Source organism: Phyllostomus discolor, chromosome 1, assembly GCF_004126475.2.
Source record: "Phyllostomus discolor isolate MPI-MPIP mPhyDis1 chromosome 1, mPhyDis1.pri.v3, whole genome shotgun sequence".
NCBI classification, from domain to species: Eukaryota; Metazoa; Chordata; class Mammalia; order Chiroptera; family Phyllostomidae; genus Phyllostomus; species Phyllostomus discolor.
The window spans coordinates 207,339,834-207,365,508 of record NC_040903.2 but is presented as its reverse complement, the minus strand read 5'-3'; the positions used below and the strand labels follow the sequence as shown (position 1 = coordinate 207,365,508).

General features: G+C 39.6%; 1 protein-coding gene across 1 annotated transcript in view; it reads left to right on the top strand.

Moving 5' to 3' along the window:
- Positions 1-557: 557 nt before the first annotated feature.
- EML5 (EMAP like 5) overlaps positions 558-25,675 on the top strand; it is a 116,655-nt gene continuing 91,537 nt past the window's right edge. Inside the window, 5 exon segments of the mRNA XM_028508137.2 lie at positions 558-1,139; positions 11,073-11,232; positions 18,443-18,541; positions 20,267-20,335; positions 23,289-23,474. Coding sequence (XP_028363938.1) covers positions 943-1,139; positions 11,073-11,232; positions 18,443-18,541; positions 20,267-20,335; positions 23,289-23,474 — 711 coding nt within the window. The 5' untranslated portion in view covers positions 558-942.

Below are 25,675 nucleotides of genomic sequence, written 5' to 3'. Positions count from 1 at the left end.
GGTGTCATCTCCACTCAATGTCTGTTATAGCGAGCTGAAACAGCAAGAAATACACGCACTATGAAACAGCAAGAAACACACGCACAGTATCAGAGGGGAAAAAATGAGGTTAGCATCCAGATGTTGACCCTTCCAGGCATGAATGTAGTCCTGGCCCGGTACTGAGACCTTGCGAGACCAGCAGGCGCTTCCCCGGCGAGGACTCCCAGCAACAGGGGCCGTGGGTCGCCGAGGGTCCCCCGAGACCTGGGCGTCTTTCTGAGGGCTCAGCTCCCCGCACGCGGGAGGGTCGGGGTCAGGGCGCCACGGTAGCCGGTCAACGCCGCAGGTGGCGGGGCTAGACGCTGGAGGAGCGCGACGGCGCAGGAGCGGCGACCCAGCCAGGGCCCCGGGATCACGCCGCGTTCTCACGGCCCCGCGCAGGGGGCGGAGGGGCGGGGCCAGCGCGCGCCGCGCCGGCGAGTGGGCGGGGCTGCGCGAGGCCGCTTTTCTCGGCCCCCGGGCGCGCGGCGCGGGCTCGCGGGGCAGTGGGACGCGGTCGCGGCGCAGAGCGGACGCCGCAGGTGGCTCGGGCCGGGAGCCGGGTGCGCGGGCGGCCGCTGGGGAGTGGAGGCGGGAGGCGGGCCCTCGCTCACCCCGCTCGCCGCCTCGGCGCTGCGGGCTGGGACGGAGCGAGCCTGGGGCGCGCGAAGGGCGCGCGGCACCCACTTGACGGCTGGCGGCGCCCGCGGCTCTCAGCATGTTTCGCGAGGCGAAGGTTTTCCTCCCGCCCGTGGGCTGAGGCGGCGGCGGCCCGAAGAGGCGACATGCACCTGCCAGGCGCGGTTTAGAGGACGCGGCCAGGCGGCAAGTCCCGGCCGCCAGCCGGAGGGCTTTCTTCGCCCGCCCGCCGCCGCTTGCCGCCGCCGCCGCGAGCCCGAGCGGCGGGGTGGGCGCCCCGTCATGGCGGCCCGGAGCGCCCCGAGCTGCCACCTGCGGCTCGAGTGGGTGTACGGCTACCGGGGCCACCAGTGCCGCAACAACCTCTACTACACAGCGGCCAAGGAGATCGTGTACTTCGTGGCGGGCGTCGGCGTGGTGTACAGCCCGCGGGAACACCGGCAAAAGTTCTACCGGGGCCACAGCGACGACATCATCAGGTACTGGGGGGCGGGGGCGGCAGCGGTCACCGCGGCGCACAGTTCCCGGAGTTTGCACTGGCCTGACCTTCTGGGTGCGGTGACCGCGTCCTGCTGGAAGCATCGCCCCGGAGAGCGCCCCGCAAGTGTTTTGTCCGGAATTCACCCTGTTCACCCGCTACAGACGCCTTTCCCCATCTTTGGGTTCTCGAGTCTCCCTAGGGGCGGAGCGGTGACCGCGAGCCCGCGACTGGCGTTCGGTTTTCTGTCTTTGTATCCTCCCTCTCCAACAAATGTATGATACTGCGAAAGGTTATTCGGGTAGCAATGCACTCTAAGTCCCGCCAGAGATTTCTCATTAAACGAATTCGTAGAGCGCCGGGGGGATCCTTTACCTAATGAACTGATCAAAACCAAGTACCGCCCTGCTGTAGGCTGGTCCTGGGGAGCGCGCCCAGGTGGCATCGTGGGGGGCACTCACCTCTTGACCATAATAATTAGTTCACGTTTCACCGCCTGCTGTTTCCAACAGAGAGAAAAGAAACCCCGGCAACCTTCAGGCAATTCATTGGACATTAACATTTGCACACCCCAAGGCAGTTTGGGGGTAGGTTTCACCTGAAAGAAGCGGCTAAAAGCAATTCTACCGTTTTCCAATCCCCTTGTTTCCTCTTTCAAATCATCCTAAATAAGTTTACTTTTGCATTTTTTGCTTACATCACATTTTTTCCCCATTTTATATAGTTCTCCTTTGGGCGGTATCCTCAAGTTGGTCCTAGTGCTCGTTGACACGTCTTTAGTGAATGGTGTCTTTGAAGTGCAATGTTCAGTCAGTGTTTCAGCAGAACTTTTGTGGTGAATAAAGTTAAAAGCTGCAGAAATTATTCTAGGCCAGCGATTTTCAACTGGTGTGCTGCAAGAATTTTTGAAACATGCAGTACCTGCCTATGTAGTCAAGGACACTGACCTCTTTTCCTTTAGATTGTCAAATACAGAAATAACAACAGCCAACACAACAATAGCCTTCCCGTGTGAGTGAGTCAAAATTATACCTTTTTTTTGTCAGATTGGCAGAAAATGTATTGTTTGGTGTGCCATGGGATGGAAAAGGTTGAAAATCGCTGTTCTATGTCATTGATGACTGCCTCCTGCACAGCGCACTTGTCCTTGACGGAAGCAGCATATATTTAAAATACTTTGAGAATGTGTTTGTGTGCTGCCTCTGGAATTGTAACAGAAATTCTGTGGTTGGATTTGGTTACTCCATTTTATTTCCTTATTTATGTTTCACAGGATTTAAACTGGGCATTTCCAATCCAGCATTAGGGTTTGGTGTCTTGTAGGCAGGAAGCCTAACTTCCCTAAGTAGCAAAGTTGTTTCCTTTTTTAGTGTTGTGTGTCTGTACATCCTGGGTCTGTAAGGGGGAGAAGGAGGCCTAGGACACACTGGGAGGTGGGGTGAGATGGAGTAAAGATAAGCTGAGTGAGAACTGAGATTGTAGAGTGGGGAGTCAGGGTGTTTGGGGGTCATTTGTTTGTTATTCACCCCAGGAGTATACTTGACCCCAATTCCCTTGCCTTTTCCACTAATCCTTCCCAGTTTCTTTATTGCCCATGTGTTATGTGAGGTTGCCCACAGTGCAGGGGGTGGTAGCTGTACCCGGTTAAAGCAGCCCTCCTCTGCTCCGTCTATTAGGTTGAATTCTGTAGGTGGGGGAGGCGTAAAGGATTTTGAGGTCTTCTCAGCGTGTATTTCCATTGTTTGTACTCCTTGGTGTTTGAGAGCAGTATAGTGTGAGGGCCTTTTAAATGTGGATATGATTTATTTGATGGTGTAAACTATGCTTTTGTTCTTCCAGCAGTAATTAGAAGCTATGTCACTTGTCACACTGCTTGAATTTTTATAATTGTGTCAGTAAACTCTAAGGAAGGTAATGCTTTTGCCTTCCTTTGATATGCATAGTTGCACAACCCACACATTGTCCTAAAATATTACAAAATGGCAAATTACTCTGATTTTTGCCATAATTGCATCCATGTTGTGATTTTATACAAAGGATTTATCCTTAAAACAATTTATGACAATAAAAAAGTTTCCTGAAAATTTGCAGTGGAATAGTAAAATCTGAGTCAGATGGCCTCTTGAAATTGGCGGTACAAATTTAATACATCTAGTATTGCTATAAATGGTGCCACGTGACTTCATTTCCTCCACGTTGCTTGTTCTGTTTACTGTGTATCTCTGTTCTTCTAGTAATTTAGCCTTTAGCTGTATTTATGTCAGTACTGATTTATGTAGAAATTAGTTTCACTGTCAGAAATAATACAGGACTTTTATTGACACTTTTTCTTGTTTTTACCGGGTGGGGGGGGGGGAGTAGGTTTACAGTTGTTCATATGGAAAATAGTACAAGAATTAAATCTGTTTCATGTATCCACAACTGTAAACCTACTCTTGTGCCACCCTGTATTCTATTGCAAGTTGTAATGATGAAATTCTCTAATTTTTCAGCATTTATTACAGGTTTAAGACTAGGTTATAAACTATGCTAGACTATTGATTTTAGTATAAGATGCACATTTATAGCTTGGTTGGTATTTTGAAACTTTTGCCAGTTTTCCCAAAGGATGTGACAGCTTTTGATATTTACTTAGTTATTTTTTTAGATACTGCCCATCAACACATTTTTGACAAGTTCTTTTTTTAGATTTTGTTTGTTTATTTTCAGAGAGAGGGCAAGGGAGGGAGAAAGGGATAAAAACCTCTGTGACGAAGACGTCCAGGAGAGAAAGAAACACCCACTGGTTGCCCCTTTACACCCCCAGCTGAGGACTTGGCCTGCAGCTGGGTCGTGTGCCCTGACGGTGAATTGAACCAGTGACTTTTCAGTTCGCAGACTGATGCTCAGTCCACTGGGCCACGCCAGCCAACGCAGGAAAGTTTCTTCTTGAAGTAGTGGTTATTATTGACAGTTTTGAAATATTTATCACCAGTGAAGACCATTGGTAGAATATAGTTGGTTTTCTTAGGTGAGTGACCCTCCACATTGAACTGCCTGAGCCCGTTGTTTATGTATTATGTAAGTATGGAATTTGAAGTTGTTTTTTTCTAAATGTGATGAAAGTGTCTCACAAGTGGTGATGAGCTTAAATGACATAATGCATCTGAAATACTTTGTAAACTATGTTATATGGTTGCAGGTTAGAATAATATTCATTGCTTCTATTAGGTTGTCCAAAAAGTTTGGTTTTTTCAATAAGCTGGCTCTAGTAGCACTTAGTTGTCTTTAACTTCATTCAAAACAATTTTGTTAGATTGTATTGTAACAACTGTCATATCAGTGTGCATTAAAAAGGCTTACCAAATTGGTGAATTTTTGTGTAGCCATTTTAATACTGAAGGTGGAAGGAAATATGCAACATTTTTGGCCTGTTATGCTTTATTATTTCAAGAAAGGTAAAAATGCAACTGAAACACAAAAAACTTGTGTAAGGCATGGAGAAGGTACTGTGACTCATCGAACATGTCAAAAGTGGTTTGCAAAGCTTCATGCTGGAGAGTTCTCATTGGACAATGCTCCACCGTTGAGTAAACCAGTTGAAGTTGATAGCAATCAAATAGAGACATTAATTGAGAACAGTCAATGTTGTACCATTCAGGAGACTGCTGACATACTCAAAATATCCAAATCAATAAAGTTATTGGTGAAAATTAAAAATGTCTTTTATGGAAAAAAACATACAGATTTTTGGCCAACACAGTAGATATTACTTTTTTATTTTAGAAAAATTAAAGGTGTAGCTCTTTTCTTCAGTTGTGGTAGATGATATTCTTAAGAAAGAAAACTCCTGGTGTAGCTCAGTGGATTGAGCTAGGGCTGCGAACCAAAGCATCACAGGTTCGATTCCCAGTCAGGGCACATGCCTGGGTTGCAGGCCACAGCCCCCCAACAACCACACATTGATGTTTCTCTCTCTCTCTCTTTCTCCTTCCCTTCCCTCTCTAAAAATAAATAAATAAAATCTTTAAAAAATGTCTTAGTTCATTCACGTTTATCAGGCTTGCTATCACAGCAATTAAAAAAAAAAAGAAAACTGATGTGTCTATGTAGTATATGTTTACATAGACTATATGATCAGGGACCCAAAAAGACCCCAGAATTATCTTCTGGAGGACGGACCCCTTGTAGTACAAGTCTCCCCAGCCAGGTGAGCGCTCTAGGAACCCGTCTGTATCGGTGGACCTGCTGGCATTGTGAGAGGCTGTGTTCATCCTCGGTGAAATTTTTTTTTGAAGACTTTCAGCATGTTTGCTCATTTTATGATGGGTGATTTACAAGCACACCTGTCCACACTGCACTGAGTGTTCAGCAGTTTTTGACCCAAAAGGACATGAGCCTTGTGCTCCACCCTCCCTATTCACCTGTCTCTCCCTGAGTGATGTCCCCTCCTTGGATGAAAAAAGTCCTCAAAGGGAAGCGTTTTTGCTAATGTGCAAGAGGGAAACAGAAACAGCAGAAAGCACTAGAAGGCATCAAAATGGATGAGTTCAAAAACTGCTTTGAGCAGTGGAAAAAACATCTTGATAGGTGTATTGCATCAAATGGAGAGTACTTTGAAGGTGACTGAAATTTAAACATGTAAGAATACACAATTTTTTATAAATAAATTCAGTTTTCTTGGTTCCTCCTTGTATATATAATGCATGTATACATACTATGTACATAATTTGTATATAAATATAAGGTTTACATTGTTTATCTCCCCACAGTGGATACAAGTTCCATGACGGTTGGGAATTTCATGTTTGGTTCATGGATGCGTCTCTAGTGCTAAGGATAGTCCCTGGCAAATAATAGGTGATCAATAAATATTTGATGAAAGGATTAGTAAACCAAGAAATGCCTATTTCTACACTAACATGTGTCCCAGACACGACTTAAAAAAGCATATTAAAAAGGTGGAGTGACCACCTATGGCAAAAGCTAATACAAACTCAAAAGAGATGAGAACAGAGAATTGACTACTGGATATGGCAGACGTAGAGGTCATCGGTGAACTTGGCAAGAGCTGCTGTGGTGAACTAGAGTAGAGCCAAGACTGGGGAAAGAAAAGCTAGAGATAGTACAGATAACCCTTTCAAGTATTCTCTCTCAACAAGAGGCCACTGCATATGATGCCACCTCTTCCCGGGATGCTATAGCTTCACTCATTTATTCTGGTAACTGTTTATCTCTGTTTTTCTTAAAGACCCAGATGAAGTAGTATATTCAGTAGGAGACATCATTGCGAACTGTTATGTCTCCATGTTGTACATGTGATATGATATATCACAGGTACACTAGTGCTGTCCCTAGTGCACACAGTATTCTAACTGATTCTTTACTTGACCAGTTGTGTCTTTAAACTCTGCATACTTTAAGGCAGGGGTCCTTGCACAAAGCAGGTGCTCAGTAAGTATTTCTGCCATGAGTGAAAAGGCCTTGAAAGAACAGTAAGTTCCTAATAGCTTCTAAGAATTTATTATATCATATTATTCTTACTGTGCCAACTATTATTTTAATGTCTATTCAACATGAAACATAAATAATAAAGGAAAATAGTTATAATACAAATCTAAATATTTGTCTTTTCCATAATTAAATAATAAATATACATTTAATGTACATTTATGACAGTGTGAACAGTTCTAGGTAATTCCTGCCTTTCCCTGAAACCATCTGTTAATTTTACCCTTAAACTATGCAGTATTCCAAAAACAAATAATGATAAATATGCAGATGCAAAATGAAATCTCGCAGAAGAGAATTATATAGTCTGTGAAAGTTAAGCTCACCTAATTCTAGTTACCTAAACACAGGGACATTTTACTAACTCTGAACATATTCTCTTACCTTTTGAAGTACTGCTTCTAGATACTAAACAATGCTTAAGAAAATTCTGGTATTAGGGTAGAGGAGAGGGTTTACATACATTTCTCAAATGGTTTATGTTAAGAATTCTGGGAATGCACACCTGAGAATGTGTATTGGCAGTGTGCTTCCCAAATAGAGTCATCTGGGGCATTTTTTACAATACAGATTTCTGAGCTCTAGGCATAGAAGTTTCTGACTTAGTGAAGCTGAGGAAACTGCCTAGAATTGGCAGAAAGCTCCTTACATGATTCTGATTATCAGCCAGGTTTGGGAAATATTGACCATATATCTGGAAGTGTTAAGGAGATAAGTAGGTTTACATTAATCCCTGCCTGACCCGAAGAAGTTGCTACCCTGAACCCATATGGACACAAAATAATATTGACCCACCATGGAAACTTACATTCTGAATTGCTTTTCCAGCTAAAATTTTGACTTGTGTTGAATAAATGATGTTTGCACACCATAAATACAGAGCTGTTAAAAACCGCTCTTTACCAGATTATGGTGATGATGCCTGATCAATTTTCTTTCTTAAGAACACCACTTGCCTGCCACAATGGAAGGAAAGAGCTCTTGCACCGTATATAACTAAGGGCCAGGAAAAAAGGCAGAGAAAGAGACTGTTGGGAAAAGCTTAGACAGCTGTTTGGATTGGGGGGCGGAGGGGCCGGGAAGGCCTCACTGTGAAGTATAAAGGTAACACTTCAGTAGAGACTTGGAGGCGAGGGAGTGTGCTGTGTGGATATCTGAGGGAAGGGTATTTCAGACAACGGGGCTGTGCAGTGCAAAAGCCCTAAAGTGGAACGCCGAGTTGTGTTTGAGGAGCAGTTGAAAGTTCGTGCGGTTGGAGTGGAGTGAGCTTGGGTAAAAGTAGTAAGACAGGAGGTCCTGACGGTGCGGGGGCAAAGTGTCAGACCTTATAGGCTCTTGAGAGGACTTTTGCCTTCCTATCTACGTGAGGTTGGAAGTTATTGGAACAGTTTCATCAAATTAGCGATGTCATTTGACTTAATGTTTTATTTCACAAGGTCACTCTGGCTCCTCTGCTGAGAACAAGCTGAGGGAGAGGGGCAGGGTGGAAGCAGAGACCAGTTAGGAGCCTGTTGCAGTGACCCAGTCAAGACATACTGGCGGCTTGGACCAGCGTGGTAACAGTGGGAGTAGTCAGAAAGGCTCAGATAGATTTTAAAGACAGACGTGGCATTATTTACTGGTGGATCAGATATGAATTGTGACAGAAAAGAAAGGTCAGTGATCGTCACGGTTTGGGCCAAAACAGCTGAAAGAATGGAGTTGCCCGTGACTAAATCGGGAAAGACGGTAGGAAGAGCACGTTTCCTGTGTGGGGGAGAGGTGAGATCCTGAGCTCTGTGTCAGAAGTGCTCCCTTTGAAACGCTAGTGGACAGCCAAGTGGGGCTGTACATCAAGCAGTGGGTGTCTGTAATTCAGGGAGGCAGTCCTGAGCTGGAATAAATTCGGGTGTTATCAGCTTATAAATAGTTTTTAAAGCCGTGAATCTTACTGAGGCAGTGTAGATAAATGAGTTGCGGTGGCGCGCTAGCATTTGAATGTGGAGGAGACGAAAAAGAGCGGACAGGAGTGGCCAGAGGAGCAGGAGGAGCAAAACAAGAGTGTGGGGTCTCGGAAGTTAGTGAAAAGAGTATTTCAGGGAGAAGGAAGTGATCAGCTGTACTAAGTAAAGTGAGGAGTGTGTCATCTTAGTGGAGATGTTAGCTGTGTTGCGATAATTATATGTACTGTCCCACAAGACACTCCAGGACTGTATGTATGCTCAGGTGACCAGGCGAACAGGGGGAGCAGAAATATGTCTTCAAAATGAGTCATGTTATTATTAGTATACAAAACTGACCTAGTTTAAGATTTGTCCCAGCAGCCTCTAGCTTGCTTGGTTATTTGAAAAATTACACATGGCTGGTGGCTCTAGAGCCTTGGTACATGAATGTGTGGTCCTCCGATGAGCAGCTTTGGCAGCTTTGGCCTTCACCTGGCAGCTCCTTAGAAATGCAGCTCTCCAGCCCCACCCAGACCTGCTAAATTAGACTCTGAATTTTAACATTCTCAGGTGATTTGTAAACATATTCAAGTTTGAAAAGCACACTCTATCTAGATCACCGGTTTTCAAAGTATGATCCTTTAACCAGCAACACCTGGAAACTTGTTAGAAATGCAAATTTTCAGTTCACCCCAGATCTAATCGGAAACTCTGGGTATGGGGCCCAATAATCAATTTTAATCACCTCCAGGTGATAATGATGTATTCTAAAGTTTGAAAACTGCCTAGATTTCTGATTCTCAACCCTGGCTGCATATTAGAGTTACTTGGAGAGTTAAAAGCAAAGCAAACATAATGAAACCACCAATGGCTGAGTCTCATCCCTACAAACTTGATTTGTTTAAGGTGGGTCTCAAGTATCGTTTCTTTGTTGTTGTTTCCTTCTGTTTTTAATTTTTAAGATTTCCGGATGACTCTGATATGCAGCCAGGGTTGAAAAACACTACTCTAGATACAGTAGTAATCAGTGTTTAGCTAGTGGGCTAGGAAATCAACCTTAAAAAACTCAGGGCGTAGACAAATTTATTCATTTACTATTATGCATAAATACTGGGTTGGCCAAAAAGTCCACTTAGTTTTTTCCATAAAATAAAAGACACATTTTTCATTTTCACCAATAACTTTATTGATTCGGATATTTTGAGTATGTCTCAAATAGCAGGAGCCAATAGTGGGAGGGGGCTGTCTCCTACTATTGGCTTCCAGGGGACAGAGGCCAGGGTGCTGCTAAACATCTTCCAATGCATAAGGCAGCCCCACAGCAAAGAATTATTTGGTCAGGATATCAGTAGTACCAAGAAACTTTTCAAACCGCTTTTGACACATTTGAGCAGTCACAACATCTCCATATACTACGTGAATCTTTTTGTTTCAGTTGCATTTTAACCTTTCTTGAAATAATAAAACATAATACACTGAAAATGTTGCATGTCTTCTTCCATCTTCAGTATTAAAATGGCTGCATTAAAATTCACCAATTTTGCTAAGTTTTTTAAAAATGCATGCTGACACGACAGCTGTTACAACAGCTGTTGCAATAGAATCTAACACAGTGTGTTTTGAATGAAGTTAAGACTAAGCACTACTAGAACCAGGGTACAGAAAAAAACTAAACAAATTTTCTGGTCAACCCAGTATAACAATATGTATACTTTGCTAAGTGTTGAAACCCCTTTAAAAACTTTGGGCATTGTGGCTGGTGTGGCTTGGTTGGAGCATTGTCCTGTAACAGAAAGTGTTGTGGGTTCAATTCCATCATGGCACATACCAAGGTTGTAGGTTCAGTCCCCGGTCCCGGCAGTGGTCTGAGTGTGAGGGAAGCAACCAGTTGATATTTCTCTCTCACATCAGTGTTTCGCTCTTTCCCTTGTAGAAATCTACTTGTAGAAAAATTTATCAAGGAGAAATTTATATTCATTCCCTGCCTTCTGCTGATGTCCATGAATTCTTACTATTAAATCTTTGTCTTGTTTTTAAAGACTCATAGATTATTTTTTGTGAATTATGAGTGAATTTTCTGTTTGTTAAATTGTGATTTGTACTTTAAGGCTGATACTAATGTGGGAGTGCTACTAAATACTATTTTTGGACACTAAGATTTGGTCTAACTTGATCCACTAAAAGAGTAAAATGGGAAAGAGGGCTTGAAAACAAACACCAAATGAGAAAATGGAATGTGGTGGGGTTGCTGCGATTTGTTGCTGTGGTTTAGCTGATCCTTGTGCGAACCCCTTTGCTGGAGAAGTTTAACACACACTATATCATATTACAGGGATTAAGAAGTCCGTCATTGACTGGCACATAGACTATTGAAGTAGTAGCTGTTAGCATGGATTTTTATAAAAGTTATTTTAAATCCAAATTATTTTAAATGGATAAAGTCCCATTTACACATTGGTATATGTTATATATACAAAATACTCCAAAAGCTCTGTGAGTAATTTTAAGTATTTGTTTTGTAGCCTCGCACTGCATCCTGAACGAGTGCTGGTAGCAACAGGGCAAGTTGGGAAAGAGCCCTATATCTGTGTCTGGGATTCGTACACTGTGCAGACCATATCAGTTCTGAAGGACGTTCACACGCATGGGGTAGCTTGCCTGGCGTTCGACTTAGATGGACAGGTATGCGATCATTTTTTTTTTAACAAATCAATGTATCTCTTTTTTTTAAGGTTTGATTTATTTATTTTTAGAGAGGAAAGGGAGGGAGAAAGAGAGAGAGAGAAACATCGATGTGTGGTTGCTGGGGGCCATGTCCTGCAACCCAGGCATGTGCCCTGACTGGGAATCGAACCTGTGACACTTGGGTTCGCAGCCTGCGCTCAGTCCATTGAGCTACGCCAGCCAGGGCATGTGGTCATTTTTTAAACTATGTTTTAAATATGTGTACTGTGAGAAATTATTATAAATCTATAAATTTTAAATTAGAAAACAGTTATTGAAACATACTTGTTTAAGTAGGGAGGTGGGTAGACAGGATGAGTGATTGTTGTATTTGAGAAAAATAAGAGCAGTAGGGGCTTTTTAAATTTTATTAAGAACTTTTCAATTGAATAAATTACTACCATGAAAGCCAAAGAGATTCTGATTCAGTGGACTATTACTTGGTTGTTTTAGAAAATTTTCCAGGTTGTGTATATTGATAAGACAAATGGAAGACATCTTAGGGAAACTAAGTTTCTCTAAGTAGAGTTGCATACATTTTAATTTTTAGTTAAAAGTTTTATATTAACTTTTTTCTATTAACTCTATTACAGTTTTTCTAGTAACTTTCTATTGTAATTTTTACTGAAAAGAATGAGGCAGTTCATAATGAACTATTTTTATACAAAATCAAAGTTCAAAACAAAGAATATAATTATCGTTCTACTAACTTTACTACTAATTAGCTCCCAAATTATTATTTAATTTTAGTCAGTGATTTCTTAAAAATTAGACAAGGCAAGGGCTTTTTTCTGGTGCTTTAATGGACTTTGTTATACCTAAAACATATTTAAGAAGTTTGATTTTGCAGATGTGGTTAATGTATAGTCTTTAAAGGTTTGATATTAAAATTAGATTTTAAAAATTATTTTCACTTTTAGGAAAAATTTTAGTTTTCTGCATTTCAATTCATAAAATTTAATTTCACAGACTTAGATTTAACAGGAACAGATTACATTGTGTTCTCTTCCCGTGAAAGTGATAGCCATAGATGTTTTATTCATAACTCTGAGGAATAGCTCCTTTGAGTAGCAAAGATACTTAGGACTTTCTGATAAGAGTCTGGTAAAGGATCTGTAAAGACTTAAGTGGAACTTCTCATTTGGGGAAAAATGTGCTTCTTGGTTTAATATTGCAGGTAGCAGTGATTAGCAATTACAAAACCTCGATTGGCATGCATTTTTGCTGTTATTTTTCAAGTCCCTTAATGTCCTCATATCAGAATTTTATTTTCTTTTTTAAAAAGAAGAGAATTGTATTCTGCCTACTTTACAGGAGATTTTATTTTATGAAACAGGACTATACTAAGTTGTTTTTAAAAATCATTTAGGAAAGGTGTTAGGAAGTCCAAGATGTTTTAACTGTTATATTTTAAATATAGATGCTTCTTAATTTTAAAATTGCTTTTTCTACATGTAATATACTGCATTGCTGAGGAAGTTCTCTTACATGTACATGGAGAAATTATGCCCATACCTTTTCTTAGTTGAAAGCCTCTAATTTCACTTATTTTAAACAACTTATTAGAAAAGTCTTGGGTACATATATTTTATTGTCACAGATCTCCATGAGATCATGTTACTTAAAAATGTAAACTTATAGAAAACATAATAGCTGAAAGTTGTTGAGCACATACTAAGGATAAAGGCATTGCCTCCATGATCTCATTTAATCCTCACAAGCCTGTGAACTAGATACTGCTATTACCTCTGTTTTACAGGTAAGGAGACTGAGACTGAGAGAGGTTGAATAAGGTGCCCCGGGCTACACAGCTAGTAAATGGAACCAGTGCGGGAGCGCGGGTCAGCCACACTCCGAAGCTCATGGTTTTAACCGCAGTGCTCGACTGCCCCCCAAACATGGAATTTAGGAGGTCGTTATTCATATTCCTAAAGGAATTCATCCGTCTTACACACAGTGAAAGCTTGTAAGGAACACTACCAATTGAAGATTCAGTTAAGAAGAGCACTTTTGAAATTATGTTAATGAAACAATGCTTTAGTTTAAAATATTTTTTAGAACATATCTGTCCACTGATATCTATACACTGTGAGATACCAACTAGGAAGTACTGTATAATTTTTGCATTTTCTATTATAATTGAAACTATAAATGATCAGTTAAGATTCATCCAATGAATGAGTTTCCCTGTTGGTAGCAATGCTGAATGTTCTTCTCCTATGGAGGTTCTTCTGAATGGGTTGAATATCCGTGTTAAAACTGGAAGGAGGTCTGCCTCATTGAGAATAATTAGGGCCTAAAAAGGCTTTTTATGTAAATCCACATAAAGCAGGGACTAAAAGTTTATAGTAAATGGGGGAAGAATATGAGGAAGGGGAATCAGACTGGTACTTTATCTTGAAAATATAACCATAATTTAAAATGATAAAAGGATATCTCCCATATTTAACAAAACCTAAGTTATAGTTACAACTCTGATAATTTGTAGAATGAACCAAGAATAAAGTATTAACATTTTTAATGTAATTTGTCAACTGTGTATGCTGGTACAAAATAAAGTGCTTTAGTTGACCATTTACTTTTGGCACAGGATTATGAAGAGGGTCATTTTTCCAAAAATATTAGCGGAGTTCACCGATTTTTCCAAGGGCCCTTCTGTAGTCTCTTGATATCTAGACATGTCTCAATTGCCTGTAGCATTATTTTTGAGGTTTTTTTCTATTGCTCTTCCAGATCTTAACTTCTAATGGTTTTCTGTATGATTTGACCAATATTTACTCCATTAAGTTCTGCATCTTTTGCAAAATTAGTGATTTTTACTTTGTAGCATTATAACAATTTGTTCTTTTTTAAAAAAAATATTTATGCCCTGGCTGGTGTAGCTCAGTGGATTGAGTGCGAGCTGTGAACCAAAGCATCACAGGTTCGATTCCCAGTCAGGGCACATGCCTGGGTTGCAGGCCATGGCCCCCAGCAACCGCACATTGATGTTTCTCTCTCTCTCTCTCTTTCTCCCTCCCTTCCTTCTCTAAAAATAAATAAATAAAATCTTTTAAAAATATTTTATTTATTTATTTATTTTTAGAAAGTGGGGAAGGGAGGGAGAAAGAGAAGGAGAGAAACATCAGTGTGTGGTTGCCTCTCATGTGCCCCCTACTGGTACCGTGTCCCACAACCCAGGCAATGTGCCCTCCCTGGGAATCAGACCTGAGACCCCTTGGTTTGCAGGCCGGCACTCAATTCAGTGAGCTGCACCAGTCAGGGCTAACAATTAGTTCTTATAATGAACACTAAGATCACAAGGGTCCTCAAACTAGAATCTTTTTGAAGTTTAATTGTCCATTATTTGAAAATGTTTCACAGTTGCAGGAACACATGGAGTGTGTCTAGTTGTGGCCATTGGAATATTTTCCTTATTTGATTGTTTAGTATGCTAGAACCTTTTACTAAATATTTCCAATTCCGTTAATAGACACAACCAGGGTTTTGTTGGGGAATAGGATCAGGGAGGAATTTGGGGAGCTGGATCGAGACTTTTTTTTTTAATTCAGTTTTCTGTTTTCCTCTCTCACTGTACTTCTTAGTTATCTTTAAAGGAGCCTCTCCTTCTGCCCGAGTCTTAAGTGCCAGCGTTCTTTAGGAGCCTGCAAGCTGTCTTTTCTTTTCACTGCACTCGTTCTCTCTAGGTGGTTATCTAGATGCATGACTTTAACTCCCAATCAATTACAGTGGCCCCAGCTCCTCCCTCAGCTGCACAGATCCTCCTTGAATGTCATGTAGAGATACCATACCTTGCGCCTTTAAAACAGAATTCTCTCTCTATTCCAACTCTATTTTAAAAAATAACCTCTTTCCTCTGGCTCCTGGCCTCCCTTCCCAGCCTTGTCTCCTGCCACTTCCCAGGTGGCACCCCTTCCATCAGCCACATTGAGTTTGTGGCTCTTCCCACTAATCTTGGTGTCTTTTGGCCTGGAGTGTGCTTTCTCTTACTTTTCTACCCAACTATCTCTTACTTTGTCTTCCAGGATATGGTTCAAGCACTACCTTTACTGGAGAACTTTCTTCATTCTCTTCCTCACCCACATAGACTGGGTTAAATGTGGGAACAAATGATAAAGGAAATGGTAAAAAGCTGGAAGAGGAGGTAGTATTTGCTTGGTAGTTTCTCACTTTTCCTTTCTGCTGTTGTATAACTTATGCTTAGGGAGGTTGATTTGGGCCATGACCATGTTTGTTTATCATGGCTACAGAGGAAGTGCTCCCCCCTCTGTTTAGTCATTACCTGTGCAGACCTAGATGCTTGGAGGCTCTGTTGAGACACACGGAGTTCTAAACCTGTTGGCCGGTTGTGGTTTGCCGTGTGTGAATGATGAGCTGAGCCAGAGGGAAGAGGCACTGGCGGAAAGGACAGAGCCCCTCTAGTGCTCACTCGATAGTTGTCTCGTGAGGTTTTGATCCCTGCACAGTTTGCTGTAGCAAGAGGTAGGTGTCTTTGTTTTCGTTAGATATTTGCTGATAGCCTCTAGTTCCCAAATATTAAAGACCTCAGGAGAAGCAGATTATCTCCTTGTGATCCCTTGAGCTTTGCACTAGTGTGATTTGCTGGAGAACCATAATAAACTGTTCTTTTTATGTGAGCCATTCATTCTACCCAGTTGGGGGTTTAAGTAGTAACTGCACTTTGCAGAAACTGTTTCTAACTGGGTATCAGATGACATTTCTCATTAGGACAGGGAAATTATGATCATGGTAAACTGGTGGTGGTGATGATAGCAAACACTTACGTGACCAGCTGTATTCCAGGCACTCTTTTAACTTCTTTATATACAGCGTGGGGCAAAAGTAGGTTCACAGTTGTTTGTGTGGAAAATATACGATGATTAATAAATAATAGTACAAAAATAAACTTTGTTTTGTGTGCTCATAACTATAAACCTACTTTTGTCCCATCCTGTTTGTTAATTTTCATATTAACTGTATGAGGTACTCATAGTATCCCAACTTAATAGGTAAGGAAATGAAGGTACAGAGAGGCTAAATAATTGGCAAAGTTATCCCATTATTGAGAGGTGGAGCTGGTGTTCAGATCTAGGCAGTCAGGCACCAGAATCTATGCTCTAAACCAGAGGTTGGTACACTTTCTGTAACAGGTCAGATGGTAAATAGTTTAAGCTTTGTGGGCCATGTGGTCTCAGTGACAGCTACTCAGCTCTGTACTGGAGTGTGAAAGCCCTCCTAGACAGCTTGGAAAAGAGTGTGTGGCATGTTCTAGTTTGGCCTGCGATTTAGAGTTTGCCACCCCTGCTTCGAAACCAGTGCTTTTTAAAGTATTTGTTGTGGGTTGGTCCTTGCAATTTCTTCTTTAACCTTTCAGTTACTTGTGTTTGTATTTTTAATTGCCAAGTATTTGGAGGATTTTCTGCACAATGTCATATTAGTCTGATTTCTGTTTTCATCAGAAACTAATGTTAAGTGGAGATAATAAAAGTACCTCATAAGGTAATAACTTCATGTCATTCTGATTTCTGTTTTTGAAAATAAAGAAAATGTGCTTTTTATTTTCACTTTTAAAAATCTGTTTAGGCTTATTTTATAATTCACAATTTTGTGATCTTCATGAAGAATTGTGCACTTGGAAAGGTATGGAACAATACATATTCTTCTGTTTCCTTTCTCTCCTTTTGTTTTTTGTACTGTTGTTGTCATTTTACTTGTACATATTTTGTAAATCCCATGTGTTATTTTCTTCTAGAAGAGTTAGTTTTAAAAGCAAACTATTTAAAAAAAAAAACAAACTCTTTACCACTTGGATTCTCTTCATTCATGAGTAAATTCACTTCCTGTTAGGAATGTCTGAAAACATTTGCATTGTATATTTTATACAGTTTTCCAGTTGTGTATGCCCCGGGGGCGGGGGGGGGGGTGGGGGGCAGTAGTTCAGACCCTGATCCTCATTCACAGCCAGGACTTCCTTTCTCCTGTTTCCGAGCCTCTCTCTTGCAGTCCATCTCACTGTCTCCTCTTTCCCCCTCTTTCTTTACCCTCCTCCAACCGCCTGTGTAACTCTCCCACTGAGTTTTTAGTTTCATTTCTTTTTTTTTTTCATGTCTGGAAATTGCCTTTGCTTCTTCAAATTCGCTTGACTTCTTACAGTCTCCTCTTTGCTCCTATGAAGGTATTTTGAAGTCCCGCACTTATTTCATAGAATGCAATGATTCCAGTGTCTGATGTTTTGCAGGACTGATTTTGCTGTCTGTCATGACTTCTTGATTCTCACTCAGGTCCCTTGTTTCCTGTGGTTACTGAGCGGGCGTTGTTTGTGTATTTTTTTCTTTTATTTTTGTTGACTGCTACCTTTAGGAATTCTTTAAGGATGGAAATTTTAGTTCTCTGCATAAGATTTGTATTTGCCTGTGCACCATTGTCGAGGATGCTTGAAGATTCTGCAGTCCTTGGGTCCACTGTGGATGAAAGTGTTTCCGCTTGAGGGAGTCATAATTAGTATGAATTTAGGCCTTACAGCCGCAAGAAAGCTGCTTGTGGCTACAGATTTTCGGGGTTGATTTTCTCCCCTTCATGCATTGCCACCCCTCTTTTAGAAAGGGTCGTCTCTTGTTTTCCCTTCTCTGAGGAGTTCGCTGCTTTAGTTAGAGGTGTGCAGCTCATACCTCTACCTCGGGCATGTTCTAAACTTTATCTCCTGCTGTTCAGCCTGCAGAACAAAATCAGGCTTACCAGGGTTTAGCTGATGCCTTTGGAGTAAAGTGGATATAGAAGCTCTCTTTCTGTTCAAAATTCCCATAGGAAACCACTTTGTTTTTGTTCAGATTTCTTCCTTTTTGACAGCGTAGCAGTGGGTTTAAAAGATGTTATGTTTTATCTAATATTTTTAGTTTTTGACAGGAGAGATGTTTAGGGTATTTGTCAGTCTTACCATTAGACATGGAAGCCATTCTTCTGTTTCTTAATGTGATTAACTACACATATGTGCAAATATTAGCAAGATGAAATGTATTCAGCCTTTCTCTATGAGGTCTATAAAATATGACTGTGCAAGTTCTGATGTTTGTAATGCCCACGAGGAGAATTTGTTTGCCATTTGTAATTTGGTTCCTTGTTTATTTGTCTGCCTGTTTATTCCCTTCCGGACTTCTTGGACATAAATCAGCGCTTGGTTTCCGTTGGACTTGATTCAAAAAATGCAGTTTGTATTTGGGATTGGAAAAGGGGAAAAATGTTGTCCATGGCTCCTGGTCACACGGATAGAGTAAGTATTCCCCTTTGGGGCTTCTACTAGGCACAGGATGGGAGAGGGCCAGCGGGGGTGGGGAGGGTTTCTGTTCCTGTGTTCTGTTATTGACACATAGTTCGTATGTAATGAAATGTGTAAAGTACAATTGTAATTGGAATGCATATATGTATTGTAGATTCAGTAGATACAGTGTTGTTAGCATAAAACGTAACTACTTCAGCAAAAACGATGAATTTTAGTAATTGAAACCTCAATTTAAAAATTTATGGTTCATGCCTTGGGTCTGTTCGGTTTGAAAAAGATATTTTGTGTATGAATTTAAAATTATCTGTTAGGATTAATATTTTTAGGAACCTAACATTTTTACTTTTGAAACTTTTAAATACATTCCATCTTGTTTAAAATTAATATAAAGAAAATGTTGTAGTCAGCTTTTTAATGAAATATTATACCACTTTATAAACATACATCAGAATTTTGTGATAAACTCTTAAAAACGTCTGAGTTTTTTTGTGGGTAGTAAACTCCCAAACGAGCACAGGAGGTGCAGTCATTGATTCTGTCTGCGGGGAACGAATCTGTAGAAGTTGCATAGAAACATTTGTGTGAATTTAAAAAAAAACACACATTTGTGTGAATTTGTGTTTTGATTTCTAACGGATTCTCAAAGAGACCTCTTACACATATGATTTAGATAATTAAAGGGTTAAGTATATTTTATTAAACAGTTGTGTGTTTTGACTGAGAACAAAGCATTTTATACATTAGGCCTTTGGATTTAGTAAATGGGATGATTATTATGAAAAATGCTGCCTTTCCATTGGAACTTTTAGAAGTATTTTTGTAGTTAGTACTTCAAAGTCGTATGAATGTGTTTTTCATGTAATCCGTGTTGTGGCGAGTTGTCAAACACTGTGAGAGGAAACTTCTTCACCAGTGCAGAGCGTCACTGTGCACGTATCTAGAGGAAGTGAGCCTTCTACATGACTGTGCTGGCGGGTGTCAGAGAAACGTGGCGAAGACCACCGGGTAGCAGAATTCTTTTCTGCTATGAAATCATTTTTCAGATATTTTTCTTCTAGTTATTATTAAAGTACATGAGCCTGATGAATATGTTATTTCACCTCTTTTTTTTTCTTCGCTTTTGTAACAAAAGTGGTTTGTGTGTATACAGAATCTATGGAATCTTAGCAGCAAAGAACAAAGCTTGGAGATCTCCAGAATTTAAGTATAAGTTAATTTTGTTTGACCTGTAAACTGTAAAGAATAAAGAGAGCTAAAAATACAGAATTTTTACTGTGAAATGAATGTTTGGATTCTTTATGTAAGTAGTTTTGCATGATAGCTATAACAACAATGTTCTCTATTTGTAGCTGTATGTGGTAAGTGTATGGTCCATTCAGATTTCTCTGTTGTAGAGATTATGCAGGTTCCTGCCTCATACCCTGGTTGTGTTGAACCAGTCTTGTTATTTATGGCCTTTTAAAAACAACTAAAAATAGAGTTGTTTATTATCATTTTACTGGTAGCTTCAGAAATTCATAGAATCTAAGAAATAGTCTTTGTTTCTTTTCATTTATGTATTTTCATAAGATTTTGAAGTATAGGATTGTGATTATTATTTGTTGAAGAATATTACTTTATGATAGGTAGGGTTTGGGGGTTTATTTGGTCTATCAGACAGCATTCTTAAATGATTCAAAAATAAGTATTTTAACCATGAATCTGGTTTGTTCACAGATATTTGATATTTCTTGGGATTTGTACCAGCCAAATAGGCTTGTCAGCTGTGGTGTAAAACATATTAAGGTACTAGACAGTTCTTATTTTATAACAGTTATCTGTATTTATTCTCTGCCACTGAGTACGTATCACACGATTTGCAATTTAGGGTAAGTTTAGGACTTTGACAGTACTTATTTTTCAATGTCAACATTTACAGTTTTTAATGTTCAATGTAATAAACATTTATTGTGTAGTTACTGTGTGTGTGAGGAACCTATGTGAGGGAGATAGGTATGAACACAAAATTAATAAGCAGCCAGTAAAACAGATAGTAGATGGCAACGCCAGATGACTGGGATGAGTCATTTAACCTCTTTGGTCTTTCTTTCACATCTTAAAACTGTGACTGCTGGTGCCACCTCATAGAGCTGATGATTAAGTAAGGCAGTAGGTATGTCATAGTGCCTGGCACGTGGTCAGCTCTCTGAAAGTGTTACTTTTCCTCTCTGCGCCTTTGCTCTCTTACTTGAGCTCAGCCTTTGATAGGCATTGTGCACTTTGCATACAAAAGCCTGTAAGGTCAGTGGCGGCAGTCACTCTGTGTGTATCATTACTTTTGAATCCCTGATGCAAATTGGAAATGCTTGCTTGTTTCCCAGTATCTGATGTAACAGTTCCTATAACTGAATTCCTAGTAAATAAGGTTTTGCATACACATTCTTTTGATACTCCCACTTCCATCCACATTTTCTCCAGAGTATGTTTAGCTGCAGCTGCAATCCTGGTTTTCATATTCTGGTACTGATTCGATAATGGATATTATTAAATTTTTATTTTTTCAGTAAATATTTAATAGCAAAAGGCTCTGTGCTAGGCTTAAAGTATGTAGTATAAGCCCTGTGAAGGTAGGAATTTTTGTCTTGTTCATCTTTGATGAACAAGTTGTTGTTTGACACAGTACTTGATATATATTAAATTTTTTTTTGTAAAGATTTTTAACATTTATTTTAGAGAGAAGGGAAGGGAGGGAGAAAGAGGGAGAGAAACATCGATGAGCAAGAGATACATTGATCAGTTGCCTCTAGCACACCCCCAACTGGGGACCTGGTCTGCAACCCATGCCCTGTGCCCTGACTGGGAATCGAACCGGTGACCTTTCGGTTTGCAGGCCAGCGCTCAGTGGACTAAGCCACACCAGCCAGGGCTGATTTATATTAAATTTTTAACAAATTGTTGGCAAGTTGATAAGTAAAGAGAACTTATTGCTCTTTTATATTGTAAATAAAGCTGAAATTTCCACTTTCAAGTTTTTAGAAAACTTACCCTCTCAATTAAACTAAACAAACTGTATTTTTTTACTATGAATATCTTTCTTTACATTTGGTAGAGGCAAAGAATAGCATGGTAGCTATCTTTTCAGGCAAAAGATGATCTAGAACAGCTCTAGCCAGTACAGTAGCAACTAGCCACATGCCACTATTTAAATTCAATTAAAATTAAATAAAATGTAGTGTTTATTTCTTCAGTCACACTTTCAGTACTTTCAAGAGCCACCTGTATGACATGGTTACCACACACACACACACACACACACACTTTCATCATCATAGAAAGCTGTATTGGGCAGCACCAATCTGGAGTCTAGAACAGTGGTTCGTAACTCTTGCTGAACATTAGAATTATTTGGATACCTGGGCCTCTTCACTCTCCAGAGGTTCTGTCTCAGTTTACCTTAGTGGAGGACCAGGTATACTATGTTTTATAATTCCTCCCAGGATATTCTAATGGGCAACCAGAATTGAGAATCACTAATCTCAAAGAAAATAATAGCTTGAAATTGGAACTTGCTGAAAGAGAACTAGCTATCCTTGCACACAAAATTATGGAACTTTTAAATTTAAAAATCATGAAATTTCTTTGATTAAAACATTCATTAGTTATTTGAGTGGGTCAGCATCATAATTTTTAGTTCTTTGAGACTTCATGTTTTAAATTAAGATCTTTTGGTCTTAAAATAAGATCTCGAAGATCAGGTAAGATTTTAAGTATATAATATCAACAAATTATATTAAATAGTAATTTACTTAATATAAAGTTGAATTTATTCTCAGGCCCTAATTTCTTTATGCACAGCTATTTAATATGTATATTAAATATTTATATTCTCACCTTGCCCCATTTTTGGTTTTCTATTTCCCTTTGCAAACTTTTACAATTTACCTGAATCCACATAAAAGAACAAAAACCCTGGTCACAAAGATTTATGTTTGACTTCCCTGTGTTTACCTAAGAATGAACCAATCATTCCAAATGTGTATCTTTCTTATTTTTAAGCTTTAAAGTAAAGGAATTGCTTGGCCTTGAAAATACCAGTGAGAGCAACCTTTCATTTTTCCCTGTCTTTGCTGTCTTTATCAGAGACTGAACACTAGTTTTGGTTCCTTTTCCTGTTAGTATATGGTGTCTTATCCTCATATTCATTACTAACTCCTTCTGAACTTTTCAACCTAAGTTTCATGTAGATTTTTTTTTTCAGAAACCTAATGGAAGTATAGCATTTTTTAAAGTTTTTTTTTAAGATTTTATTTATTCATTTTTAGAGAGAGGTGAAGAGAAGAAGAATGAGAGGGAGAGGATTATCAATGTGTGGTTGCCTCTTGTGAGCCCCCTACTGGGGACCTGGCCCGCAACCCAGGCATGTGCCCTGACTGGAAATCGAACTGGCGACTCCTTGGTTCAAAGCCCATGCTCAATCCACTGAGCTACACCAGCCAGGGCGACACAGCATATTTTAAATGTAGTGTAGTTCATCCCCCCCTTGAAGGACTTTAGGGATTGAAACCAGTGACTGACTCACCTGCTATAACGTAGCTGTTGACAGCACTAGGGTGAGGATGCGAACCTGGAGCACTATTGTCTCAAAAGGGAATTTTTTAGGTGCTTTCTAGTCTGCTGCTCTAATACAGCCTTAAAGAATTAGGAACGTTTTATTTTATAAGTATTTTTTGGTGATTTGATTGTACTGTGTGCCTTTTAGTTCTGGAGTTTATGTGGAAATGCTCTGACCCCAAAACGAGGGGTCTTTGGTAAGACTGGTGACCTTCAGACAATATTGTGCCTGGCCTGTGCAAGGGATGAATTGACATATTCTGGTGCACTCAGTGGGGATATATATGTTTGGAAAGGAATCAGTCTTATACGAACAATCCAGGGAGCCCATACTGTAAGTATATTTAAGTATTTCAAACACTTTCAGATGTTAATTGCTTATCTTCTTGTCTTAGAACAAAAACAAAAGATTACATAATATAGCAAACTTTCTAGTCAGTTACTTGGAAAATGTAACTGAACTAATTTGTTTTCAGGATTTCAATGAAGAAACTTTATGCAATTAGACACATGGGTATTTATTAAATTAGTATAATTAGTATCTTGTTCAAACCATTTCCTTAGTATAGTGTCTTTCTCAGAGTAGAGTTGGAAAAAAGCTTGTTTAAAATCAACCTAAAAGTATTCTCAATTAATCACATTAGAATAAAGCTAGTGCTCTTGTGGCTAATTTACTAGTGGGAAATTTGGGATACTTCTAGAAAAAAACAATTTTTTTTTATCCTCACCTGAGGATATTTTTTCATTGCCTTTAGAGAAACACTGATGTGAGAGGGAAGCATCGATTGCCTCCAGTATGCACCTGTCCTGGGCATTGAACCTGCAACCTATATATGTGCCCTGACTGGGAATTGAACCCCCATCTTCTCTGTTATAGGATGATGCTCTAACCATCTGAGCCACACTGGCTAGGATAGAAAAAAAATACAACTTTTAAATTTTAATATCATTAATTCATTAAGTGAGTGGCAAAAGAATTTTTGTACTTCATCAGATTGTCATATAAACAAATCATCAAATCAGGGAAAACTCTGTTGTTAAAACCCTTCGGTGGTTCTGATTTGGGCTTGTTAGTAGTTAGGTCCCTCACACAGTGTGAAGGGGGCTGGAGCCCACAGGCCACCGCACTGTTGGCGGTGAGACCTCAAGTAGGAAAGTTAGTGAATATGTTGAGTTGGCCAAAAAGTTTGGCTTTTTTGCAAGATGGCTCTAGTAGCACATAGTGGTCTTTAAGTTCATTCAAAACAATTTTGTTAGATTGTATTGTGACAGCTGTCCTATCAGTGTGCATTTTTTGAAAACTTGCCAAATTGGTGAATTTTTGTGTAGCCATTTTAATGTTGAAGATGGAAGAAAACATGCAACATTTTTGGCATATTATGATTTATTATTTCAGGAAAGGAGAAGAAACACACCTGAAACGAAAACAAAAGATTTGTGCAGGGTGTGGAGAAGGTGCCGTGACATATCAAACATGTCAAAAGTGGTTTGCGAAGTTTTGTGCTGAGATGCTCCACGGTCAGGCAGACCAGTTGAACCCGGTAGCAGTCACATTGAGACACAGAAAACAGTCAGTGTCTACCATGCAGCAGGCAGCTGACATACTCAAAATATCCAAATCAGTCATGTTACTGGTGAAAATGAAAAATGTGTCTTTTATTTTATGGAAAAAACTAAATGAACTTTTTGGCCAACTCAATATTAACACGAACCACTATTAAATATACATTATGTATTAAATATATTAAAGAAGCATTTACGCAGAACTTGCTTTAAGCAAAATGCCTAAAGACCAGAAATACCAGGTTCTTCTCCACAAAGGTGGTAGCAGTTCACATTTTTACCATCAGTACGTAAAAATAGTAGTTCTTCCTCTCATTGTCATCGGCACAGGCTGTGACTGCTTCTGTAAAGTTTTGCTTGTCTGCTGGGTAAAATATAGTGACCTCTTGTTTTAATTTGCTTCCTGTCTATTTGTGAAATTTCCTGTGTTTATCAGCTACTTAATTTCCTTTCCTATTAACTGGCTTTTCATATCCTTTGCTTGTTGTTTTTGTTGAATTTTCTTTCTTTTATTTATTTGTACATTAGGGATATTAACCTCTTGACAGTCATACACACCGCAGGGATTTCCCCTGCCTGTTTATCTTTGCTTGTGATAACTTACGAGAAAATTTAAAAACTTTCCTTTGTAGCTTGTGGATAATCTGCCATGCCTTCAAAGGGTTTTCACAGCCCAAAGTTACTTGTGTTCTGATTCTTTTCTAACATTTATTTTCCGTTTTCCGTTTAGAATTTTATGCTTATGTATAGTTTATTTTTATATGGTATAAAGTTTAACTTTATTGTCTTTTATGTTATTCCCATAGCATTAAATACCTCCTTAGTCATATATTGAGTTCCTCATATATATACATAGACTTATTTCTAGATTTTCATTGGTGTTCTGTGATGCATTTGTTTATTTCTTTGTCACATCAAAATCTTTTAAAGTGGGTTTCTACCTTCATACAGTAGATTTTCTTAAAATATAAA